The sequence below is a fragment of the Galeopterus variegatus genome, unplaced genomic scaffold (assembly GCF_000696425.1).
Source record: "Galeopterus variegatus unplaced genomic scaffold, G_variegatus-3.0.2 Scaffold1377, whole genome shotgun sequence".
Taxonomy (NCBI): domain Eukaryota; kingdom Metazoa; phylum Chordata; class Mammalia; order Dermoptera; family Cynocephalidae; genus Galeopterus; species Galeopterus variegatus.
The window spans coordinates 192,835-219,247 of NW_007727488.1; the positions used below are offsets into that span (position 1 = coordinate 192,835).

The window sequence follows — 26,413 nt, forward strand, 5'->3', positions numbered from 1 at the left end:
TCCACAAAGTCCAAGGGCATGGACACAATGCAGCCAAATTCCTTGCTATGGTGGTGATTGCTGGGCTGGTTGCAGATGTCGGGGGGTGGTGTGTGTGGCCAAAGCCCTCGGCCCCCCACAGCCCCAGCTCAGGAGCCCAGGGTGTTTCCTGTAGCAGCTCGATGGTTGTTGCTGGGCTGGGTGTGGGTGTCAGGGCGACATGGCCGAGGATCTCGGTCCCCGACCACCCTGACTTAGGAGCCTGGAGCATTTCCTGGGCTGGTTGTGTGTGTCGGGGGGTGGTGGTGGAGTGGGAACGTGGCCAAGGTCCCTGACCTTCCCTCCTCTCTGGTTTGGGGGCCCAGGAGGCTTCCAGTCCTTCGAGGTTTTATAGGTGTTCTTTGGTGAAGTGAGACCTTTACTAGTTTATATCAAAGTTTGGTCTGTGGTGGGTGTTTTGTTTTTTCTTTCAGTTCTGTGTTGGATTACTTGCTGTTCCCACCGCTTATACTCTGCACTGGGACTAACTTGTTGTCCTTTGCTTATTTCTAAAATGGGGGAACTTCTTGTGGGGACCAGCACTTGAGGTCTGTGGTTGAGCTAAATTGCTGCTTTGCTGCTGATTCCCTGGGGAAGGCTTTTTGTGCAGCTCAGGTTTTAATGGTTGACTTTTTTTTTTTTGACCGGTAAGGGGATTGCAACCCTCGGCACGGTGTGTTCCGCACCATGCTCAGCCAGTGAGCGCACTGGCCATCCCCATGTAGGATCCAAACCCATGGCCTCGGTGCTCCCAGTGCTGCACTCTCCTGAATAAGCCACGGTGCCAGCCCTTAATGGTTAACTTTGTAGGTACTTCCATGTTTTTTGAGATCTAGTACACCTGAATTGTGTAGAAACTCTGGTCTGGACCTCAGTCTTTTCAGAAAACACTCCCAGCAGATCTCTATTCCTGACCAGTGTACATAGAGTGGGCCTGTGCTGATTGGAGGGAAGATCAGCTGTCCTTGCTGTGCCCAGTGTTCTCCCAGTGGCCCATGTCCCCCACCACCTGCACTCCAAACACTTCCCATGGGATAGACCGTGTGCTGGTCCCTTGGGATGACTTAATGGCCTCTGAGTGGCTCCTTTCTTCAGTTGCTGTGGTTCCTTATTTCCCGTATGGGTCTACGGGAACTTTGTTAGTGGTCCTGCTGGCCTGAGGGCCACCAAGGCCCTCTTCTTCCCTGCAGCCTCCAAGCAACTTCATCTGAAGGGCACAGCTTTGGCTTTTGCCAGATCTTGTTCTGAGTGCTCACCAGGCCAGCCTTGAAGTGGCCAGGATTTGAAATGGTAGGAGCAATCCTTTCTTTCTCTCATTGTGGCTTCTCCTGCCTTCATGAACTCTGTAGGTCTCACTTCCTCTTCCCCTGAGCTCTAGTGGCCCCAGCTTGGCTGTCGTTGCTTTTTTATAATTGTAAATTGGTTGAGAGTGATGCTGGGGACTGTCTATTCTGCCATCTTGACTGGAAGCCCCCATAAAATTTAATTTATAAATTAGGCACAGCAAGAGATTAATGACAATAACTAATAATAAAATAGAACAGCTGTAACAGTATACTGTAATACTAAATGTTATGTAAATGTGGGCTCTGTCTCTCAAAATACTGTGATATTTTCAGACCACAATTGACCATGGGTAACTAAAATCACAGCAGCGGATAATTGGGGGACTATTGTAATAGCATTCTGGATGAAAGAATCAGCACATGCTAAGGTCCTCTGGTGAGAAAGATTATAGAGGGTTTGGAAAGAAGTCTAAGGTGGAGTAGAACAGAGAGTTAAAGTAGGATGATGAGATAGTCAGGGGGTCAGATAAGGCAATTCTTTGAAAGGTAGGAATTAAGATAGATTTGAATTTTTATTTTTATATTTTTGTCTTTTTGTCTTTTTTCGTGACTGGCAACGGATCGCAACCCTCAGTGTCGCGCCCGTACCGGACCGGGACCGGCAACGGGATCGCAACCCTCGGTGTTGCCCCTGCTCCTCGCTCAGCCAGTGAGCGGGAACCGGTCTGTATGTGGGATCCGAACCCTCGGCGGGAGCGCCGCCGCGCTTCCCAAGCGGCGCACTGTAGCAGTGCGCCACCGGGCCGGCCCTAGATTTGAATTTTTAAAAGACAGTGGTGTTATAGTGTGGATTGGATAAAAAAAATTCAAGTTTCTGATAGTGAGGTAGGATAGATTTACAGATGGACTCTAATGAGAAATTAACTAAAAATGCTGCATAAAACACATTTTCATGAAAGTATTATCGAACTGACAAGATAATGATAAGGAGTATAAGGCCAGATCCTTAAGTGAATGTTAGAACTCAAGGTAAGCTGAGCTTCAAGCTGCTTTTGCCCTGGTGGGCCTAGCAAACTTCAGTATTGATTTTCATGTCCTCATAATGTTAAGTAGGGACAGAAAACACAACTCTCGATCTGATAAGGTGGGGAGGCCAACAGGAGACACTCTCATTCATTCAGCTGGGACTTCCTCCCACCCTAAGTGTAAGGAGAACCTGAAGTGAAGCTCATTCATTCTCCTATCCCAGGAGGCTATGAGCAGAACATCGAGCTTTAGGCTCTGTATAGATGGGCCAAACTCATTGCCTGGATGATATTGACGCAAAACAAACACAGAAAACAAAAACAACAACAGCAAATCAAACCCTTAAGCCTTGAAATTAGCATTAGGTGGTTCTTGACTAGGCATGCCTCTAAGCATTCAGCAGAAGCAAACATAAACTCTCTCTAACTCCACCTTTGTCCTAGGCCTTGACTTATCTACAAATAATTATATAAACTTAATGAACAATTGCAGTCAAAGATGACAAAGTATACAAGTAAACAAAGCACCATAAGCAGGAAAAACAGAAACTACACTCAGCAGAAGCAGACCTGCTGAGACTTCACATACTACAGTTACTAGACATAGATTACAAAGTAACTGTACTTGGAGTGTTATTAAAGCTAAAGACAAGTTTGACACTATCTACATGGAACATAAAAGTATAAAAATGACAGAGAAAGACAGAAGGGGAGGCCAGCGTGAAGGCTTGTATTAGTACAGGCAAGAGTTAATGATAACTTAGGTTTGGGTGGGTTGCAACAGGGGGATTGGAGGAAATGGATTGACTCAAGACATCTTTAGGAGGCACAATCAGCAGGACTTGTAGTATAATTGCTATATTAAATGAAGGCTAGGTTTTCTTCCTTACCAAATACATAAACCTAAACCCCTTCCCCATTTCAAAAGCAAACAACAACAAAACCAGTTTAGTTCAGTATCTCCTCCTGTAAAATTCCAGAGGTGATGGGTAAGGGTTTTTATTGGAAAGAACTGTAGGTATGAAAATGTGATGGAATTTGTGTAGGGTTAGGGTTTCTCACAGCATCATTATTTTATGCAATGTAAATTTTGAGTTTTCTGTAACAACAAATATTTTGATTCTGAAAGTGTTCCGATGGCAAGACTCTGATTCTGCTTTTACATTTCATAAAACTGTTGATAAAAGATTATATGTATTTTACTCCAAGTGTTTTTTCTTCTAATAGAAGATGATCATTTTCTCCCTAATTTTTATGGTGGCTTCTTTCAATCAGTAATGAAATAGATGCCCTGGAAATGTACATTATTTGTCTTCATCCTTTTACAGATTCCCTGTTTTGAAAACATTCTGGAGAGGTGAGAAGCTAGAAATAATATAGAAGTGAGTTTTTTCCGATGGTTAATACTAGGAATGATACATAAAACACCATTAAGAAGATGTTGTTATAGTATATTCACTGTAAAACCCAGCAGTAACATCTGAGAGAAAGGTGTGGGTAAGGGGAAATATGCATTGAGCAGTAATCAACCATGTAAGACAGAGCAAGCTCCGGGGCTTTGGCCCCACTGTAGAATTCTAGTGAGCTGGAATAGAACACATGGAAGGCTTATTTATTTTTTTTTAAATGCCAGCAAGGCAAAGAAAGTAGCCTTGAACCAAAGCAGGCCAAAGGTCTAATTCTTCTCTCAAAGCCCTGACCAGACTTGACCATGGAAATAGATGACATGGAAATGTACATGTAGTCATGGAAAGATTCATATTACCTTTTAATTCTATTTTTCCATGAACCTTTTAAAGTATCCTCATATTAGTCTAGGTTTCCCTGTAGAACAATACAAAGTGCTGTTAATAATCTAGCTTGGTGGAAGGAAAATAGGCCTCTGTCATGTGTGCTCACTCTTAAAAACCTTTGTTCCTAGAAAGTTCGTTCTTTGTAAGTGAGTGGGGTACCCTGATTTTGATGCATTCTTGGGTGAATAAGGGGTGAATGGAGTGAGTTCCCCCTAAGAGGTCAGTCAAGCAGTTAAAAATATGTTTCAGGAAAATTATGAAAGCATTTGAAAAGATACGCCATCACCAATATTTTTGTGCGGTTTGCTTTTTTTCAGGTGTTTCATTTAACACAGTTGAGCATAACGGAATTTGTAGTAGCATTTTGTTTTCTGCTTTTTAGTTTATGTACATTTCATGAGCATCTTTTCATACTATTAGAAGTTCTTTGTGAGCGTTTTAATGGCTCCTGTGTTTAGTGTCTGGTACTGTACTGTGCCGTATGTCCCAGTGCTTGTGGTGTGCAAGACAGGGTTGAATGAAGCAGCTGTGAGGGCCCCCTCCATGCTGTGGAAGAGGCTTCCTCGCAGCGTGTGCATGTCCTAAGGTATTACTGAAGGCAAGTAGCATCTGCATGTGCCATTTCTTCCCACTCCTTTCCCCTGAGAACATAGTTTGTCTACCTCAGTACCTTCAAATGCTACGCTACTAAGACCTGGCCATGATCGCCCTTCAGACTGTACAGCTGTGCTGTGTCCAGTCATTGACCTCTTTCTTACTGTAAAGAGTTCTAGGAGGAAATAGCCACAAGTGAGATGTCTCATGTCTTGATGTTTTTACTTCTGCTTTTCTGTTTTTCTGTGACTGTATGATCTTCTAATTTTTCTTGTTTTCTGCCCTTTTGGAGTGAGGATGGGATTTACTTTATTATAAAATATCAAACCAGAATTTCTTTCTTATTTTCTTCTTATTTCTTTCTTATTAGCTTGCCATTTAGCAGGGTTTTTCAACCTCAGCACTATTAGCATTTTGGCCAATTCTTTGTTCTGGGGAGACTGTCCTGTGCGTTGTAGGATGTTTGCTCAGGGGAGGGGGGAGATAGGGTGGCAAAATCATCTCTGTTGAGAATCATTGATTTATAGCAGTATTGGTATGTTTTGGGACCTTACGTTCTTCTTGGTTATCTTATCATTATTAACAAGTCAAAATAGGGTTTTTTTTTAAACTTCAGAGACTTTTTTTTACTTTTGTATTTGGAGCTGAGCTGGGCATTTTGAGGTTACTAGAAGTACTGTTCTGTAAATAAACAAGGATAGTTGCATATGTCTCAACAGTAGAAAGCAAATAATGAACAAAGAAATCCTAATGATAAATATAAAGGAATTTATTTAATGTAGGTAGAGTGATGTCCTTGTTATCTATAATTCAGTACATGGGTTCATTTAATTTTCTGGTTAACTCATGAATAATTAAGCTGTTTGGGCTACCATTTCCTAAAACACTCTGAAAATGTATTATTTCTGTCTATATAACCTGTCTTCAGTTAAGGGCATTATACAGGAAGCAGCACCTGGGGACCTCAATGTGCTGCTCAAAATAGGCCACAGCAGTCTGATGAGAAGGGAGTCATAATGTGACCAATATTTAGCCATATGTCTCATACCAGATAACTTTATTTGGATGATTGGGTATCTGAGAGTTTCTGGGATTAGCTTTCTGAAAATTGAGGTTAATTTTTGAGTAATCAGAGACTTCTGTCAGTAGTTGAAAAATGATGTACCTTTTCCCAGTTCAAAGCATAGAAGCTCCCAATTTTGTACATCAAGATATTTATGGATCTTTTTGAAACCCGTCCATTGGCACTCAGTTAAAAACCCCTGTTATACACTGTGGTAGATGATAGATCTCATTACCCTTTATGGTAAAGGAAATCAAGTTGATTCTGTAGTACATTTTAGGACAACCCTGGAAATGGATTCTTTGACTGAATGTCTAATAGGAGCGGTCTTTAGGCTTTATTTATTATAAAGGCTGGAAATTCATTATTTGACTGAATGTCTAATAGGAGCGGTTCTCTAGCCTTTACTTATGAGACTGGGGTGTTGGGAGGAACACATAATGAATTAAGGACTGGTTAATACGATTCTAGGTAATTGAATTTTTCGTGTATTTCAGTTGGTCTTTGGTTTGAAAATAAAAATCGTTAAATTTGTCATGTATGATGTCAACCAGTGCTTTTTAGTACCTGGAAAGGAAGCCATAAATAACTGTTTATCTGGTCTTGAAGATACAATTTTTAACCTCAGTCTTAAGACTTCTTAGTGTTTTCATGTATAGTGTATAATGTATGACCTGCTTTCAAATTAGATGAAAAGGTTAACTAGACCTAAAATACTTCATTAGATTCACTTGTAAGTTATCACCATTATTAGTTACGTCAAAGAAGAAATTTTCCTTTGCTTCCTTGAATCACTTATCATCTAGTTAGGAGTTTTAAAAAAGCTGGTCTAATTGAATATGAACTTTCAAAAGATATATTTGAAGGGCCATCTGCTGACCCCAGCTCTTGTCCTTGTGAACAACGTGTCCTGCTGTCTCTGACGGACACATATGGGGACTGAGGGACAGCAGATGGCTGTAAAGATTTAAAATCTTCAGTGGCCAGGAGTCATTGTACTTTGGAGTTTGTCAAGATGCTGGCCACATGTGGTTAGTGTGTTATTAAGAGTCCCACATAGTCTGCTAGATGTTGTGGTTTTTTTTTTTTTTTTCCCCCTGTCTGCTGTTCTAACCCCTACCCTTTTTTTTTTTTTTAAGAGCTAGCATTCTGTCTGCTATAGATTATAAGATTCTGTAACCAAGTGGTTTTGAAAAGGAAAAAAATAAAAACATACGTGTTTCTTTTTCCAGGTGCCATGGAAGATTGGTTAACTAGTGTTATGAAATGCCCCTAATTAGAATTGCTTTGTAGTGAAAGCCCAAACTCATTTATTTAGTAGTCTTTTCTGCTTCTGGCAGATTCCTGATTACTCACAGGTAAAGTTCAGAGCTAATTTTAGATCATTCCAGCAATTCCTCAATTTTATTTGATTTAGTTATTTTTGTAAAATGATGTCCAATTAAAGATGCACCTATGAAAAATATAATTTAATTTCAGATAGTGATTCTTTTGTCAAGTCCTTGAACCTAGCAGCTGATAAAAAAAAAAAAATCCTTATGTGAAAGAGAGAGAAATCCAAGTATGAAGCAGAGGGAAATGTGTTTTCTATAGCCGGGGTGCAGTGTAAACACCACCATGTGGAAGCAGAAACTCCCGTTTCATGTGATGAAGAAATGCTTGTGGCATGCGGGACAGATGGAGTGTGAAATAGCTTCAGGAAAAGAGGTACCCAGGGATCTCAGTTTAAAAATGCAATTTTAGAAGGAATGCAAGCAAACTTCTGGATTTCAGACAGTTCGGCATTCTGGGGAAAGAAAGGATTTTAATTGGTCTGGCTTTTTTCCTTTCATTAAAGAAGTTAAGGCAGAGTCATCCAGCAAGCTGCTCTCTTCCTTCCTTCTCATTGTCATTAAGAACAAGCACTTTATGTGTGGCATGAGTTTTTGCTTTTTGAAACCAAAGTTTAAAATTAACATGGCCAGAAGCTCTAGGGTCATAATTTTCCTCAATGAAGCTTATTTAGGGAGCTGTCAGTGACCTCCTAGGGAACTGAAACATTCAATCAATATTTTGTCAAATGATTCTTGGCCAACTAACCAATTTTACATCAGGTTGGAGTGAGCATTTTTAGACACAGTTGGAAAGTTATCTGGATGTCTCCATAGCTACTCATCTCAACACCCTTGAGCCCTGCCCTGAGGTGTAAGCTCTCTGGCCTGGAGATAAAGTCAGCTAACTGTGTTGATGGATTCTACTATAAATTCATCCCCACACAGGTTGATGCCACCTTCAGAGGCGGCATGACATCTTCAGTGAGAAGGCTGAGGCCATCCTGCATCAATGAGCTCATCTTTCTCTAACTCCAGATCACTGCCCTTTCTCTTCGCCTTCCCTTTCTTCTTTTCCTTCACTCCTGAGCTGCCTCTTTGTCAAATCCCAGTATTCTTCATCCCAGACTATCTCCCCCATCTTTGTTTCTCTCCTGGCTTTCATCCTTCTCGCTTTTCTCATTCTTGTCATTCTTTTCTTCTGCCAATACATTTGCTAAGAACTCCCCCTTTCCTTAAAAAAAAAAAATCACCTTTCCTCCACTCTATTTCTGTTGTTTGACCATTCCATCTCTTTCTTTCATCATTTATTAAAACTCTTCCATTGAGGAAGATTTAAATTCTGATTTTTAAGTTCAGTTTTGTTTTTTAATCTCTCGTGGTCATATTCCTTAGTTGCTTTGTTGCCTTAACATTTTTTTTTTTTTTTTTGTCTTTTGTCTTTTTCTGTGTCCGGCAACGGATCGCAACCCTCAGTGTTGCCCCTGTACCGGACCGGGGACCGGCAACGGGATTGCAACCCTCGGTGTTGCTCCCGCGCCTCGCTCAGCCAGTGAGCGGGAACCGGTCTGTATGTGGGATCCGAACCCTCGGGCGGGAGCACTGCCGTGCTTCCCAAGCGGCGCACTTATCCAGTGCGCCACCGGGCCGGCCCTGTTGCCTTAACATTTTAAAATTTCTCCTCTTCCATGACTCCATATGATTATCTAGGTTCTCTTCCTACCCCTTTAAGAAATGCTTTTCCTTTTGCTGGATCTTCTTTCTTTGGAGAGTGTATCCATTTTTGCAAACTCAGTTTTTATTTTAGTGTTGGTAAATTTACAAATTATGTTTCTAACTCCAAACTTTCCTGATTTTTTTTTTTTTTGACTTCTCTCCTCTCATATAGCTTGTCTTCCTTTCCTAGCCTCAGTTAATTTTGTTTTTCCCCTTAAGTTGTAGTTATTTAAGTAAGAGAAAGATGATAGCCTACTTCATGTATCAGCTCTGATAACCAGCCCAACTGCATGGGCCAGTACATTACAGTAGACTTGACTTTTCTTATGCATTGAACAGATGATAGATGTGGGATGTAACCCCCAGATACAAACTATTTGAGTCAAACCATCTTGGTTTAAAACAGTATCTGTTAACCTTTCCTTTTCATTGATCATCTTTGATAACTTTTTTAAAAATTTATTTTTTTAAATTGAAACAATTGATTTCTATGATAATTTTGTATAGACATTTAAAAGATGTTTTCTCTAAGAAGATGAGAGCTGCTGAAATATTGAGTTGAATGCATATGTATGTCTTTCTTTCTGGTAATGGAGGGGAACAGGAAGAGCATACAGGGTGACTAAGGGAAGAGGTTGCGTGCCTGGATTCAAGGAGTAGTGCCTTTCTGCTTAACAGTTAGAGATGGGATTATGAAGCATGGATATTGATTTCCCGGTGACTGACTAGTCAAGTCACACTATTTTATGCTCATATTCTATATGTGTAGTATTCTAGAGTAAAACTCTTAGACATGTTTCAAAGGGCAGTGGAGCATTTATTAAAGTCCTGGTATCTCACTGAGGAGTTGGGAAAGGCCAGCATAGGCCAGCAGTAAGTCTAAGAGGTAGAACTAGACCCAGGATCAAGAGTTAGGTTGGTCTTAGGAACTGACAGTAGTGGTCAGGCATAGGGGGAGGCCAGGTGTAGGAGATGCTTAGAGGCTGGTGGTAATAAAACCAAGACCAAGACTCACAAGACCTGTGAGCAGTTGGATTATTAAGCACACAGATAATAAAAATCAGAAAAGTAGAAGGAAAGACCAGAAACTTGGTGCACAATCTGGATCACTAAAGAAATCATGATACTTCTTTCTTGGTCTGGAGCCCATTCCCAGTGAGTTGACAACCCAAGAGCCTATAGGTAGACTAAATGAATCAGGCTAGGAAGATTTTATATAGGTTCCCTGATTAAAGTGGTGAGCACAGTTCTGGAGGGTGGGTTGTCCAGGATCAAGGTACCAGCAGGTTCATTGTCTGGTGAGGGCCCTCTTCCTAGTGTGCAGACAGCCACCTTCTTGCCGTGTGTTTACATGGGAGAGAGAGAGAACTCGTGTCTCTTCCTCTTTTTGTAAGAGCACTAATCCCATCATTCAGGCCCTACTCTCATGACCTTATCTAACCCTAATTTCTTTCCAAAGGCCTCACCTCCACATTCCATCACATTGGAAATTAGGACTTCAATGTTCAGATTTTTGGGGGACACAAACATTCGGTCCATAGCAGTGTTGTGTGTAAAGTTTTGTGGCCTGATTATTTCACTTACCATTAATTATACCATGAACGTTTTATCCCATCCTTACTTTAATGACTGTGTGATACTCAGGGCTGTACCATAATTTATTTAGGGTCTTTCAACCTTTAGGTTATTTACAGTATTTTGATATTATAAAACAATTTTCAGATAGCTATCTTATGGATGCTATTTGTCTGCCTCTCTGATTATTTCTTTCAGGTGGATTCCTTAGATGTGTGATTATTAGTTAAAACATACCTGGCATACTTCTAGAAGCAAGGGCCACTTAACAGTTTATGATTTTACTGGATCCTCAGGTTAACTCCACAAATAATAAATAGAGCACGTTACATACAGATGCTAACTGGAAGTAAACAGGCCTCGTGATCTGAGCTACCTAGAACTTTAGCAGGATCCCGGCTGGCTATCTAGGTTGGTTCCCATGTTTGAGGGAGGAGTATGAAATTACGTGTAGACAGTATGTGTCACAGCTACAGGAGCTCTGTGCTTAGAGGTCTAAAGGCTTGTGTGTGTTTTTGTATGTGTGAAGAGAAAAACTATTAACACTACCTCTGTGGTAGCTTATCAGTGGAGTAATAATTATTGCTACTTACTTGCTGCTGCTAAAAAAAAAAAAAAATTCAGTTTTTCTCCTAATGTTCCACTATGCATATAGTCTTTCAGATTTAAACTTCCTAAAAAATTTCATCTCTGCTAGCTACATTAGATTTAGTGTTTTTTTTTTTTTTATCCCAGTTTTAGATTAGCAGTTGCCAGGGGCTGTGGAGGAGGGGCAGAGAGGGAGGGAGATTGGGGGTGGCTATCAAAGGGCAACCCGAGGATCACGGTGGTTTTGGAACTGTTCTATAACTTGACCATGGTGGATATATGAACCTACACGTGGTAATGTTGTATGGAACTGAATACACACACACACACAAATACAAGTAAAACTGGGGAAATCAGGATAAAATTGGTAGATTGTTTCCATGCTGATATCCTGTAATTTGGCGAGATGTTACTATTGGGGGAACCTGGGTAAGGGTGCAAGGATCTTATTGTATTATTTCTTACAATTTCATGTGACTCTACAATAATCTCAATAAAAATTTCAATTAAAAATTCTTTTCCTTGTTCTAAAAATGTAATATTCAATAGTTTGTTGTTTTTTATTCAATGACAAATTTGAAATCAGATTGATTTCCACAAGTACTACGTTTTACCCAGGTTTTTCTTTTTGTTCCATTAAGCTAGTCTAATATGTACAGAAGGAACAAATGCTTTTTTAAAATTTCACTATTATGAGTTTCTAAAAATGTTAACTAATTTTCTTTCATCTCTCTCTCTTTCAGTCATGAAGACTTTGAATTTATTTCAGGAACACGAATGCGCAAACTTGCCCGAGAAGGCCAGAAACCTCCTGAAGGTTTCATGGCTCCCAAGGCGTGGACTGTGCTGATGGAATACTATAAATCGTTAGAGAAAGCTTAGGCGGTTAACCCAGTCACTCCACCTTTGACACTTCACTGAATAACAAGAGGGGACCACATAGTCAGTGTCGACATTTCTTTGTGGTGGTGTCTGTCTCGACACGCTTCCTAAAAACAGACCATTTTCCTTAACTAGCATCAGTTTTGGTCTGCCTTCTGAGCTCTGTTGTGAACTAGTGTAACACACTCCTGGTTTTAATGTTTCTTTCCACTTGTTATAGTTAATATTCCTACGATATGGTTTTAAACTCTTGTGTTTTTATATTATATTTATGCTTCTGTCTCATGATTTTTTCAAGCTGTTATTAGTTGTAACCAGTACTACACATATTGAATCTCATTTTTCATCCCTTAAAAAAAGAAAAAAAAAAAACCCATTAAACACTAAACTTGGCTAGACCTTGTTCTGGGAATTTTACAAGACATCTGTAGCAATTAAACTTATTTTCTACATTGAAAATATAAACTGCTTTCTTCCCTCCATTCAGCTATTGATCTTTCAGCTGTATTCTTATGAAATGTGTAAGCTATAAATGAACTTCTTTATTCAATAAAATAAAATTTTTTGGCTTCTTATTTATGTGATACTTTTAATATTGTTTTGTTTACACATACCCTTTCCTCCGTATGAAGAAGTTTTTGATGGAGGAGGGGAAATACAGGCATTTTTCATTACTGGAATCTATGTAGTTCCTAACAACTGTATTGCATAGTGAAGTTTTTGATAGCAGGAGGCTATCATTTTAAGTGGGAGAATAATAGAGTCTTCTCAGTCCATCCAGAAATGCAACGAGTTTTTCCAAATCTCTCATAAGCACCTGTGTAACAACCCACCAAAGATTTGGTATATAGATGAGTACTTATTGCTTTAGTTAGGAAAAACTGGCTCACGTTTTAGAAACAGATAATCTCTAAATCACGGTGGCTTCAAGAAGGTTTAATTTTTATGCCATGTGACCCACATGAGTTGACAGGGAGGTTCTGCTCACTGTAATCATTGAGGGTAAGGTTCTACCACCTTATGCCACTATGTCAAGAAGAGGTGTTGGAGGGGAAGAGCATAAAAATTATGCACAGGCTTTTAAGTGTTTTGGCTTAGAAGTGACACACACTTCACCTGTTAGTTCATTGGGCAAAGCAGGTCACTCAGCCCCACTCATATGTAAGGAGTGTGAGGAAGTGTAGACTTCTGTGGGTACAGCAAGGCTAGTAGACTGGACGTATTGGTGACCATGAATAACACCAGACTTGCCTCTGTGTTCTCTGTGTTGGAAATGGGCTGTAGGGATAATATAAGTTTCTGAAGGAGCTTGTAGACACACACACACCGGTGATTCTAATTCAGTGTTAGAAGGCCAATAGTAGATATATTTAAAATACTGTTTGATTGAATAGTGAAACAGAGGAAGAAATAATCTAGGTTTAGGGATGGCACTGCAGAGAGAATGAGGGGAAGTAGGAAATGCTTTAGTGCAGGGGTGAATCCTGAGCTTGGTTTTATAAGATGAGCACTTGTTTGCTGAGTAAACAAGGTAGGAAAGCTTATTCCAAGCAAGCAGAGAAATACATAAAACTGTTGGGCATATTTTGGAAACCGTAAGTACTTTGGTACAGCTGGGGTGTAAAATGCCAAGTGTGGGAAGCAGTGAGAAATGAGGCTGCAGACAAACAGGGCTTGTCGCTTAAGCAAGAGAAGAGAAGACCCCGACTTAGTCCAAAAGCGATAGGGACAGGAGAGAGAGAGAACAAGGCAGAATCAAGAAATAGTTATGTAGTAGGAATGACAGGTGTGTGTGATTCCTTGGATGTAAAGCCTGAGAAGGAAGGAGATACTGATGCAGATTTCCAAATTCCTGATTGAGAGACAACTGGGTGGCTGGTGGTACGAGTGATAAGAGACAAGATAGAATATTTAAGTAGAGATGTTTATTTAGGAACTGGGTATATGATTCTGCCTGAGAATAGATTTTTTTGATTTGCAGTCATACCTTCTATGACGAAATACTCTTGTGTGATCTGGCCTTGAAAATTTAGTATTATAAGGGGATGGCAAATTATACATAGAAATAGTGTATTGTCATTAAAGCAAATGGGAACAAAATACCACTAGGAAAAGAAATAGAGGGCTGTGTATGACAAACTCACAGATAATATACTGAACAGATAAAAAGTTGAAGGTTTTTCCTGTAAGATCTGGAACAAGATAAGGATGCCCACTTTTCTCACTCTTATTCAACATAGTACTGCAAGTTCTAGCCAGTTCAATAAGGCAACAATTGAAAAGGAGGAAGTCAAATTATCCCTGTTTGCAGATGACATGATCTTATTGTATTATTTTGTATTATAGACCAAAAGAAATTACTAGAACTAATAAATGAATTCACTATAAGTGACAGGATACAAAATCAACATACAAAAATCAATAGTGTTCCTATATGCCAATAATGAGATATCTGGGGAAGAAATAAAGTAATCCCATTTGCAATAGCTACCAAAAAAATGAAATACCTAGGAGTAAATTTAACCAAGGAGGTGAAAGACCTCTACAATGAACACTATGAAACATTGTAAAAGAATGTGAAGAAGACACAAATAAATGGAAAGTTATCCTGTGTTCATGGGTTGGAAGAATTAATATAAAAATGTCCATATTGCCCAAAATGATCTAAGATTCCATGCAATCCCTATCAAAATACCAGTGACATTCTTTAGAGAAATAGATAAAATGATCTTAAAATGTATATGGAACCACAAAAGACCTCATATAGTCAAAGCAATCTTAAACAAAAAGAACAAAGCAGCAGGCATCACACTACCTGACTTCGAAATAAGCTAAAAACTTTTATAGTAACAAAAACAGCATAGCACTGGCATAAAAAACAGACTGACCAATGGAACAGAATAGACAGCCTGAAAATAAACCCATGCACTTACAGCCAACTGATTTTTTTTTTTTTCCTTTTTGTCTTTTTCCATGTCCGGCAATGGATCGCAACCCTCAGTGTTGCCCCCACACCAGACCGGGACCAGCAACGGGATCGCAAGCCTCGGTGTTGCTCCCGCGCCTCGCTCAGCCAGTGAGCTGGAACCGGTCTGTATGTGGGATCCGAACCCTCGGCGGGAGCGCTGCCGCGCTTCCCAAGCGGCACACTATAGCGGTGAGCCACCGGGCCGGCCCCAGCCAACTGATTTTTGACTAAGGTGCCAAAAATATACAGTGGGGGAAGGACAGCTTCTTCAATAAATTGTGCTGGGAAAATGATACCCACAGGCAGAAGATTGAGACTAGACCCCTATCTCTCACCACACACAGACAAATCAACTCAAAGTGGATTAAAAACCTAAATTTAAGACCTGAAACTATGAAACTACTAGAAGAAAACACAGGAGAAATGGGAGTGGGCAGCACTTTTTTGAACAAGACTGCAAAGGCACAGGCAACTAAAGCAAAAATACACAAGTGGAACTTCATCAAACTAAAAAGCATCACAAAGCAAAGGACACAATTAAAGTGAAGAGATAACCTACAGAATTGGAAGAAGTGTTTGCCAATTACACTTCAGACTAGGGGCTAAAATCCAGAATATATGAAGAACTCAAACAACAGCAAAAAAACAAATAACCCAATTAAAAAATGAGCAAAGGACCTGAACAGATGTTTCTCAAAATAAGACACACAAATGCCAAAGAGGCACATGAAAAAATGCTCAACCACTAATCATCAGAGAAAAGCAAATTAAAACCAGAAAGATACCACTGCACTCTAATCAGAATGGCTATTATCAACATGACAGAAAATAACAAGTGCTAGCAAGGAAGTGGAGAAAAGGGAACTCTCCTTCGTTGTTGATGGGAATGTAAGTTGGTATAGCCAAGGTGGAAAACAACATGGAGGTTCCGCAGAGAACTAAAAATAGAACTACTTATGACACAGGTATCCCACTACTGGGTATAAACCGAAAGGAAGTGAAATCAATACATTGAAAAGACATCTGCACTCCCGTGTTCATTGCAACACTATTCACAATTGCCAGAGATGGAATTAACATAAATGCCCATCAAGATGAATGGATCAAAAAACTGTGGTACATATACACAATGGAATACTACTCAACGGTAAAAAAAAAAAAAAGAAATCCTATTATTTGCAGCAAGCAACATGGATGGAACTGGAGACCATCGTGTTAAATGAAATAAGCCAGGCACAGAAAGACAAATACTGCATGATCTCATTAATATATGGAATCTAAAAACAAAAAAAGTGGTTCTCATAGAAGTAGAAAGTAGAATAATGGTTACCAGAGGCCAGGAGAAGAGGGGATGGAGGTGGGGGAGAAGTGGTGGACTAATGGCTACAAAACTATGCTATCTACCCTAAGTGAATCATTGTGCAGTATATGCATGTATTGAAACAACTCACTGTACCCCACAAATACATACAAATAAATGTTAAAATTAAAAATATAGAAAAAAGGCATTTTAAGAAATACTTAGCCCTCAGAAAACTTAGAATCCTTTCAAAACTACACCAATATACCTATAAAATTAAATGAGAATATGAAGAGAAGAAATCAAGATTAACAGCACTGGAGTAAAATGTCTAAAAAGTAACTGTGTGTTCTATCAGTTAATTGTCCTTTCTGTGTCCCTTGTCCTCCAGCCCATCAGAGACATCATAAAAACATGATTCCAGACCCTGTGCCTTTGGGATTAGCCACCCACATGCATGTTCCTGAGAGATGGAAAAGAAAATAAAAGCAACCAATGATTTCCACCATGCCACAGGTTGGTATATGTGTCTTTAATCTACAAATCTGATATATGTGAAAATTTTATTTTTCTTCTTCCCAGTTCATAAAAATAAGCCAAAATCAATCTTTAAAACATTCGTCCCTTTTAACAATCCTCTCCTGCCAAGTGGTCTTTGAAATCTCAATGCCAATTTTATCTATCCATCAGCTGGAAAAGTGAATGGAAAAATAATTTTTTTAAAGAAAGAAGGAAAAGAGAGAAAGTGCAATCATCTTGGCAGAAATATAATGCTTTAAATCTGTCAGTTCTCTATTTCGTCATGATAATCAAGACCACATATTAGACTTTCATTTCCATCTAGGAGGGGAGAAGTTATGTCTGTCTCTTGGAAGTCAGCATTCAAGTACTTTACCAGGAAAAATTCGGAAGTCGTGCTTCCCACAGATGGTGTATCTTTATCCAGGAGTGGTTTGGCTCAGAAAGTGAGGAGGTATTTTCTCACTGGGATGTTTACGTGTGGGGTATGTTTCTTGGAGGGCCTAAAAGCCTCTTTGACTGTATATTTTTGCTGGATTTCATTCACTATTCCACATGGTCCTATCCTGAATTCCTGAATATAATTATATATAAATTGTGCAAAAACATTGACTTGTGTTTTTGCACTGGCTTTTAAAAAAAAAAAAAATTTTTTTTTTAATGGGGATCTGAACCTGTGACCTTGGTGTCATAAGGCTGCGCTCTGATCAACTGAGCTAACCAGCCAGCCCCCAAATATTCTGCCCACCTAACTCCCAGTCTTTTTCTGGACTGAAGTGAAATCTGGCCTCCCTAAAAATGTGTACTTGAGGACTATGACTGAGCAAGGCTATGTTAAGACTAAAATCTCTCTGGGCCGGCCCGGTGGCGCACTGGAGAGTGTGCCGCTTGAGAGCGCGGAGGCGCTCTCACCGAGGGTTCGGATCCCATGTGGAGACCGGTTCCCGCTCACTGGCTGAGCGCGGTGCAGGTGCAACACCGAGGGCGTAATAACTTCGTATAGCATACATTATACGAAGTTATCGGCAAGGCTATGTTAAGACTAAAATCTCTCTGGGCCGGCCCGGTGGCGCACTGGAGAGTGTGCCGCTTGAGAGCGCGGAGGCGCTCTCACCGAGGGTTCGGATCCCATGTGGAGACCGGTTCCCGCTCACTGGCTGAGCGCGGTGCGGGCGCAACACCGAGGGTTGCGATCCTGTTGCTGGTCCCCGGTACGGGTGTGACACCGAGGGTTGCGATCCTGTTACCGGTCAGTAAAAAAGACAAAAAGGAAAAAAAAAAAGACTAAAATCTCCTTACCTCACTTCCTGCTTCCCCAGTTCCCAAGGAAAATGGCACCAGAATTTAGGGCCTAAATTTGAGGAACTGAAATAGGAAACACAGAAAATTTTATTGTCGACTTTTATCTCCCAGACTTGCACCAGCACTGAGCATCTATAATGACCTGTCTTTATTAAGAAAAGGAAAATGTCTCCACTGAAATGAATTAGAAGGTCCGCTCCATCTCTGCTTCCCTTCCAACAGCACTGACTTCTTCCGTCTGAGAAGTGTTTGTTCTCCCCAAGAGTGCAACCACTTCTATTCCCCAAAGAGAAAGTAGGCATCTGTTAAAATCTGTAAAACATACCAGTGCCTTTCTGCACAATCAGGTCCCCAAGAAAAAACAGCTAAAAAACCGTACTCTGCTAAGTGCTTTATATGTATTATTTTGTTTAATGCTTATAACAATATTGGGCACATAGTAATAAATATTATTAAGAAAGGAGAAAAAAAAAACACCCAAAAGTGTTACATTTAGAATCGAAATAGAAATGAGGATTATAATATAATTTTGTAAGAGAGAAAATAAAAACTAAAAGTTGACTTTGGTAAAATTGCTGGGCATTAGATAAATGGGCAAAAATCAAAATTCTCTGTTAACAATAATTGACTACAAATGAAAATATCCCAGTATTGATAGTCATGCAACCTGTAAAATATTCATGAACAAAATTAAGAAAAACAAAACAAAACAGGGCCTATGTGAATAAAACTATAACATTTTATGAAAAGACATAAAACAAGGTCTAAAAGAAATAGAAGCATATATCATGGTCGTAGGTGAAAAAACATATCAGAAAAATGTCAATCTCCTTAAGATTAATAAATGTTTAAGGTAATTGCAATTAAAACGTCAATGATTTTTTTTTTCTTTTGGGCACAAGATAAAACCATTTTTATCTGTTGATTTGGAATAATAAATACCAAGGATAGGCAAGAAAATTATGAGGAAGAAGTGAGGGGAGACAATTGACCAGCTGACCCAAAGACTCTTGAAATGTAATAAGTAGTTTTAAGCCACTGAGTTTTGGGGTGCTGCGTTATACAGCAATAGCTAATGTAGTGGAGGAAAACGTCTTTTCCCTCTGCCCATCCTAGGTTCATCTTAGACTAACAAAAGACAGATCAACAAGAGAAAAACAGTTTATTAACACATGCAACACACATTCAGGGAGAAACTTCATAATGAGTAATTGAAAGAGGCAGTTTGAACTTGGGTTTATAAAGCGTATTTACATAAAAATGAATATGAATTTTAATAAGTGGTGACTGCAATAGTAGTTTTTTCACTTCTAAACTTATGATGACATTGTCCAGGCAATGACAGATTCATAAAGGTCTGAGGCCAGAATGTCAGGCTCATCAGCAGGAACACGAATGTGTAGATGCTGACAGGTTACCATGCATGTGAGCAGGGCACAGGAATGGAGGTTCCTATGAGAACACACACCTTTGCACTTCCTGACTTCCGTGTTTTAGTTTGCATACTGTGCCTTGTATTAACGTTTTTCTTCGTGTTCAATTTTCTTTTAAAAAATGAGAACAAAAGAAAAATTTTAATATCCCAATTTTTCAGGGAAATCACCATATGCCGCATAATAGCTACACTGGTGGTCTTAAAGTTTTTTATATTTTTGTCTTTGGAAGAATAGGAAAGGGATTTGGCTCCTTTAATTCATATCTCTAATAGATTAAGCTTATTATGCTCAAAGTTTGCCTAAAAATTTTTCTCTTACTGCCAGAAATAACCAAAAAAGAATATAGAACCATGGTAAGGAAAAATAAAGGATAATATAGCCTAAAGACAAACTTGAAAACTCACTTTTGAGTGATTAAAATTACATTAAATGGAAAGTTTTAAAAGGTGAACTTTTTCAAAATTGGTCTGGTGTGATGACTTCTACCATGATAAATTGGGAAGAGAACAGAGACAATATGGTAAAAGCAAAGAACTCTGTTTACAGGTGAGGTTGGGGTATTATGTTAAATAAGATGTTTTAAAAACAGGCTAAAGGACCTGTTCCAGAACTTTTCTTATAGTAGGTCTTTAACATATTTTTGCTTCCTTCTCTTTTGAGGTAGACACCAAGAGCTGTCTAGTCTTCATTTTATGTTCTTTATAGTTAAGATCCTGATTTCTTTGACATTGGCAATGTGTCACACCCTATGGAATGGGTCCTGATGCACTTAAGCTGATTGTGACAGCCTCATTCCCAGCTTTCCCAGCTTCTCTTGTAGCTGTCAGAGGCCATGGGACCAGTTCCAGCCAAGGAGACACAAGCAAAATTCTGTTGGGGTGGAGGCTTTGCTTTCCTCATAAAAGAGAGAAGTAACCATACAATATTGCCTTTTTTTTTTTCCTGTCTGATAAGCAGACACAACAATGCTTCCTCAGCAAGCTCTGTAACAAAACACATTTAACAATTTCTGTTCAGTTGTATTTAACCTTGAGGAAGGTCTAAAGCAATCTTTTTCAGGTTGTGTCCTTGACCTATCTATATTAAAATCACCTGGGTTGGTATTTCTGGATTGAAACCAGGGATATGCATTTTGAATATGCACCCTGAAGTTTGATATCTGGTGGCATAAAAGCTGAGATGGAGTTTTTTAAAGTTATAATATGTTTTGATTTGGCCATGCATTCCAATTAAAGACTTTAGTAAGCTTTGGACTTGACAGTCAGCTCCAGAAGTGGGGTTTATGGAGAAGTTATTGTTTAGAATCACAGAGTAAAGCTCTGGTCCCTTGGACCTTTTAAGAAATATTTAAGTTGAGAGTAAACACTACATTTGCAGCTAAAGCCAGGGGTGGAACAAAGAAGGTTCTCTCCTGAACTAGGGCTAATAAATTGTTTCTCCTCTGCTAACAAGGCTCAAAAATGTTTCCTTCCCCACAAATAATTCTCAGGGATTCCTGAAATCCTAAGGGCCCATATAATCTTTTAAAAGAACACAATAAGACCACCACTAACGCTAGCAATAAGAACATTTTTTTATGTTTATTTTAGATCCTAGGTTACCTCTTTAGGGGTTTGCAGTTTGCTTGGTTGAAGACTCCTTCCAGGAATGGACAAAACACTCTCCATAGCCCAGACTCCTTAGTTGAAAGCCTTTTAAGTAATTAAGTGGACTTTAATTTTAAAAAGGAAAAGTTAGTAGACATCACGAGGTACTTATAGACATCTCCAGATTCCCCCAAAGATGATCCTACCTTAGAAGACTCTTCAACACCAGGGGAAAGTCCTAGGCAGTCCCACCAGGTGCAGCTGAGCTGGGGGTCACAACGCAAGCATTTTTGTCTTTAGGATCAAGCCAGTCTCCCATTCTCTCAGTATTTCCATGTCTTTCTGCATATCTCTTTTATTACAGTGCCAAGGTTATAAAATATGAGAAGAAGGAATGCTTCTGTCTCAAAAGCATGCTCAGCACCAGAGGCCTCAAGGCAAGCTTTTCCATGTTTACGTTTTCTTCTTGACTTCGCTCTGTGCTCTGGGGAACGCAAGGCAGCCCTGCTGCACTCCACAGGGCCAGGCATCCCCAACCACCAGACAGCTCTGCCTCTTCGGTTGTTGCCGGGAATCACTTAGGGAAGATTCCCACCCTCCAATCTTGAAGTGAGCGAAAGGATGTGTCTATGTGGTGTTGGAAGTCAGAATCTTGGCTCTATCCAACCAAGTGACTCTATGAGACCCAGGGCTTCTAGTTCTGAAAACTTACTTAAAAATGAAATAGATTTTAAAATATTAGAGAAAATCTCATCACAAAAGACAAGAATAAGATAGTACCAGTGTGGGAAAAAGCAAACATGGGAAAATGTTCAGCTATAGCGGATTTATTATTAATGCACATTTCAACAACTGGAAGGATCATGTCTGATGCTGGTTAGAATGCCATGAGATGAGATGTAGGACATGAGGGAATTTGCCGAGTCCAAGTTTTCTAACGTGAGCTACCTGAACGTTCAGGAGAGTGTCGCCCTCCCCCCACCTCTGGAAGTTGGGAGATTATTGATGAGCTTCATGAGAGGAATTTCATGGTCACAGAGTGGGTGAAGCCTACTGGGTAAGCTTGAAGTACTCACATCAGACCCAACAGGAGCAGCCTCTGCAGGGTTTTACCCACGGGTGTGGTGGGAGGCAAGTGGTGTTTTCAGTAAATAAGTTTGGCCTTGGTGTGCTGAGTGGAGAGCAGGAAGAGAAGAGCAAGACGCAGAAGGGCCAGGTCAAAGGCGGTGCTTTTCTGGGCTGGGGCCAGGCGGGTCTGGCGTAGGTGGTGAAAGAGGCAGTGGGAAGGGAAGATGCCTGTACCATCTTCCTAAGTAGCTCCCTGAGCCTCACGGCTCTGACCTCTTCTTTGATGGCTACATATGTTTTAACTTCACCATTCACTCAGGTGAGATTTTGACAACATGAGCCCAGCAAAACTAAATTTGTTCCTCTTGCTGCAGCTCCAAACACCAGATGTGTCTGCTTTCAGGATCTGTGCCTCAGAAAAACCTCTGCGGGCTCCTCTTTTCCTCTTCTCTAGGGGCCCTCCCTCTAATCGCTCCACCAATCCTGTCCTGCTAGGGGGTACTTCCTACATGCACTAGGAACACACACTGGTGCAGCCTTCCCATTGAGTTTCTAGGTTGTTTCTTGTAAAACTGCAGGTGTCTTTTTTTGATTTGGATTTCAGGACTTATGAGGAAGAGCCCTGAGGAAATAATGCTCAGAGCTAATGCTTGCTGTGGGCTTCTGGGGGCCAGGCTTTGGGTGAAGGGCTCAATGTGCATTAACTCTTCTCATCTTCACAGCCCTACGGTGGAAGGTACTATCTTTGTCCCTGTTTCAGTTGTAAAAACTGAGACTTAGGTTAAGTGACTTGTTTAAGGAGCCTGATTATGTTTGAAACAGAGTGTTCATTGAGAGATTTGGAGATGTCCGGAAATGCAAATGAGCCCTTGAGAAAAGTAGGTAGTTACAAATAACAATATCACAATGAAACAAGACTAATAAATAGTTGAACATGTAATGTGCATGAGGTTCTCTGTGTGTGTGTTTTAGTGACTGTTTATATTCGTGAAGTTTTTTTCTCAACTTTTAGTTATTTAGTTCTAATTTTCTTTCTTGCCTGGTACTGAATGTTGGCTATTGTGTATCAAAAATTATAGAAAGAATTAGAGGCCCTGGTTGATGTTATATTCTTCCAGAGAGGAGTTACTTTTACTCTCTGGTAAAGAGGAGCACATCACATTAATCCAGTTGGGGATTGCACTGGTTCAAGACTAGGCTTCAGTTTTTTGTGAACATCATGTATTTCTGGTGTACATTGACTCCTAGAGTATAGCTTTTGGGGGGTCTTTATGGGAAGTCTGGAGTGCTTGCTAGGGACTCCTCTTGGTGAACCCTGAACTCAAATTTTTGTTTCCTTAGTCTTGTTAGACTGCTGAAAGCTCTAACTCGGCTTACTGGCCTCCAAGCCTTGGGTTCTGTGTTAAGTATTTTATATGAGTTATCTCATTTCCCTTTTGCAATGGACTTATGAGATAGATAAAATCTCCATTTAATAGATAGGAAAACTGAAGCTTGGAGAGGTTAGGGTAATTATCCAAGACCGCGAAGTTAGTAAAAGTCAAAGTCAGGACCAGATTCAAAATCAGGAATCCTGCACAGTTGGCACACATTAGTCTGCTCTGAGTGAACTCTAGCTTATACCTATTTTCTGATTCTTATGATAGTCTTGGAGTTGAGGCTACTCCATAATCCAGACTCACAGTGTTTTCTGAGGTGGTATCTGAAGACCTCCTGACAGAACTGCTTCCGTTGCTTGATAAGAGTACAGATCCCTGAACCCAATTAATCAGAATCTCTTGGGGAGGGGCACAGGGATCTTTATTTCTAAGAAGCCCCTGCTTGATCTCTTGGTGGCAGAGTTCTAAGAGCAAGAGCAGAAGCAAGCTGAGTCTAGTAGCCTGGGCCTGAAGCACGCACCCGCCATGCTCCATTGGCCAAAACAAGGCACAAGGCCACCCCAGATTCCAGGGGAGGGGAAATAATCTCTATCTCTTGATGGAAGGAGCTACAAAGACACATGCTAAGGATAGAAGGAGGAAAATATTCTGTGGTCATTTTTTATTGTAAGTGGGAATCCCATTAAGCAGTAGGCTTGGCAGTGCCCCCCTTACTCACTCATTCGTTTACAACGATCCTATCCTGATTTATTGCCATTTCTATGGCACAGAGTATACCGGTGCACTGAAGTTTTATTTATTTATTTTTTTGACAGCTGGCCCACATGGGGATCTGAACCTTGACCTTGACCTTGACCATGTTCTAACCGACTGAGCTAACCAGCCAGCCCTGGTGCACTTAGTTTTATAGAAACAAAATAAAATTGTAGATCTTGCAATTAGATGGGTAGAGATTGTAAAAATCTTTCATACTATAAAATTTCACTGCATTTCTCATGGCAATGTACTAAAGAATGTACTTAGAGATGTATTTGGCATCTTTTTTTTTTTTTTTTTTACCAAAAAGACAAGTGTTCCAAATTTGCTGTCCTTTTCCGTGATGACAAGTGGCTGTCAATAGTATTCTATCCACCAGATTTTTTTTTGAAAATATAAACACATTTAATCCATCCCCCAAGTATAAAATGATGTTTTAAGAGAATGAGAAAGTAATTGCTTTTCAAAAGAAACTCCCACTATGAACAAAGCATTTTGAAATCGGATGTTTAGAAATGTTTCCATTATTATTTGATTTTCTTGTCCAGCTATGCAAGTGTCCCAAACTTTCTCATATCTAAACTGTTAAAAAACTGGGAACTAAATTTTCTGTTTGTTTCAAATGAAGAGTTTTAGTAGGTTTGAAACTATTTGATAATAAGAAAATACAATAGTTTCTGATTTTTTACAAGGAAACAGACTGATATCAGAGAGAGAAAAATTTACTAGATGTGTCTTAACAAAAATTTTTAAAATGTGTGGATACAATTGAAAAATAAGCTTCAGGATTTATAACCAATAATATAGTTTTTCCATGTGGATCTAAACACTTGTATAAGGAACTTTTTTTCAGATGACAGCCATTAAAACTCACTGACATCACAAAATGCTGAACTAAATCTTAAAATATAACGAGATATGTTTAATCACATTGTGTTTATTAAAATCATTAATATTAATGTTAAATTTTTAGTATAAACATAATATTCAAAGAAGCAATATATAAAATTAGAATTTATTTAAAAATATAGATTATATGATCTTTATCTCATTTTCCAAATTTTCTATTTTTATGTTTCATAATTTAAAAAGAATATTGGTACAATGGACATATGTATAAAAATAAATGATCACACCCGTTGGGTTGGCTATTATTAAAAAACAGAAAATAACAAGTGTTGGTGAAGATACAGAGGAACTGGAACTCTGGTGCATTTCTGATGGGAATGTGACATGAAGCAGCAGCTATGTGGGCAGTTCCTCAAAAAGTTAAATGTAGAATTACCATATGATCCGGCATTCAACTTCGAGGAATATACCTGAAAGAATTGAAAGCAGGATTCGAATAGATACTTGTGCACCAATGTTTATAGCAGCATTATTCACATTAGACAAAATGTGGAAGCGCTCAAATGTCCATCAACACATGAATGGATAAAGCGTGGTATATTCATACAACGAAATTATTCAGCCTTAAAAAGGAAGGAAATTCTGATACATGCTACAACATGGATGAACTTCAAAAGCATTGTGCTAATAAGCCAGTCACAGAAGGACACATACTGTATGGTTCTATTTATATGAAGTGCCTAGACTGCTCAAATTCATAGAGACAGAAAGTAGAACGGTGGTTTCCAGGGGCTGGAGAAAGGGGAGAGTGGGGAGTAGTCGTTTAATAGACTTTCTGTTTGTGATGATGAAAAGTTCTGGAAATGTATAGTACCACATTATGAATGTACTTAATGATACTGTATTGTACACTTAAAAATGATTAAAATGGTAAATTTTAAGTATGTTTTATAGCAGTGAAAATGTAAATGAATATTGACACATTTATGGGATGTGTATTCAAAATATCACCAATAAATACAAGCATATAATCAAAATATTTGGAGACCACTTAGGCACAGGGGCTTGAAGATATTCACTTGCAAATAAACATAGAAAGCAGAAGTTCACAGGCTTTTGGGTGCTTTACAATCAGGGATGTCAGAGAGTACAGAGCTGAATAGTAACAATAAAAGCTTCTAAAGATTTCTTCGTAATTTCTCTAAAGTTGCTGCTTTTGGTCATCCCTGGCTTATTTCCAATGGTGGTTAAGAGTAAAAACCATTGTGACAGACAGGCTCAGGAGACTGTCTTCAGAGAGAAACTGGGACACTGCACTGTACTCTTCTTCACGTATAATTGAATCCGTAAATTATTTTTCCCCAACTTTTACATTATATGATGAAGCACATAAACAGGAA

At 39.4% G+C, this 26,413-nt stretch overlaps 1 protein-coding gene across 1 annotated transcript in view; it reads left to right on the top strand.

The window, feature by feature from the left end:
- Positions 1–12,425, top strand: part of PAPSS1 (3'-phosphoadenosine 5'-phosphosulfate synthase 1) — a 107,365-nt gene extending 94,940 nt beyond the window's left edge. Inside the window, exon 12 of the mRNA XM_008576628.1 lies at positions 11,712–12,425. Within this exon, the coding sequence (XP_008574850.1) occupies positions 11,712–11,850 (139 nt within the window). The 3' untranslated portion in view covers positions 11,851–12,425. The remainder of the gene's footprint in view (positions 1–11,711) is intronic.
- Positions 12,426–26,413: the final 13,988 nt, after the last annotated feature.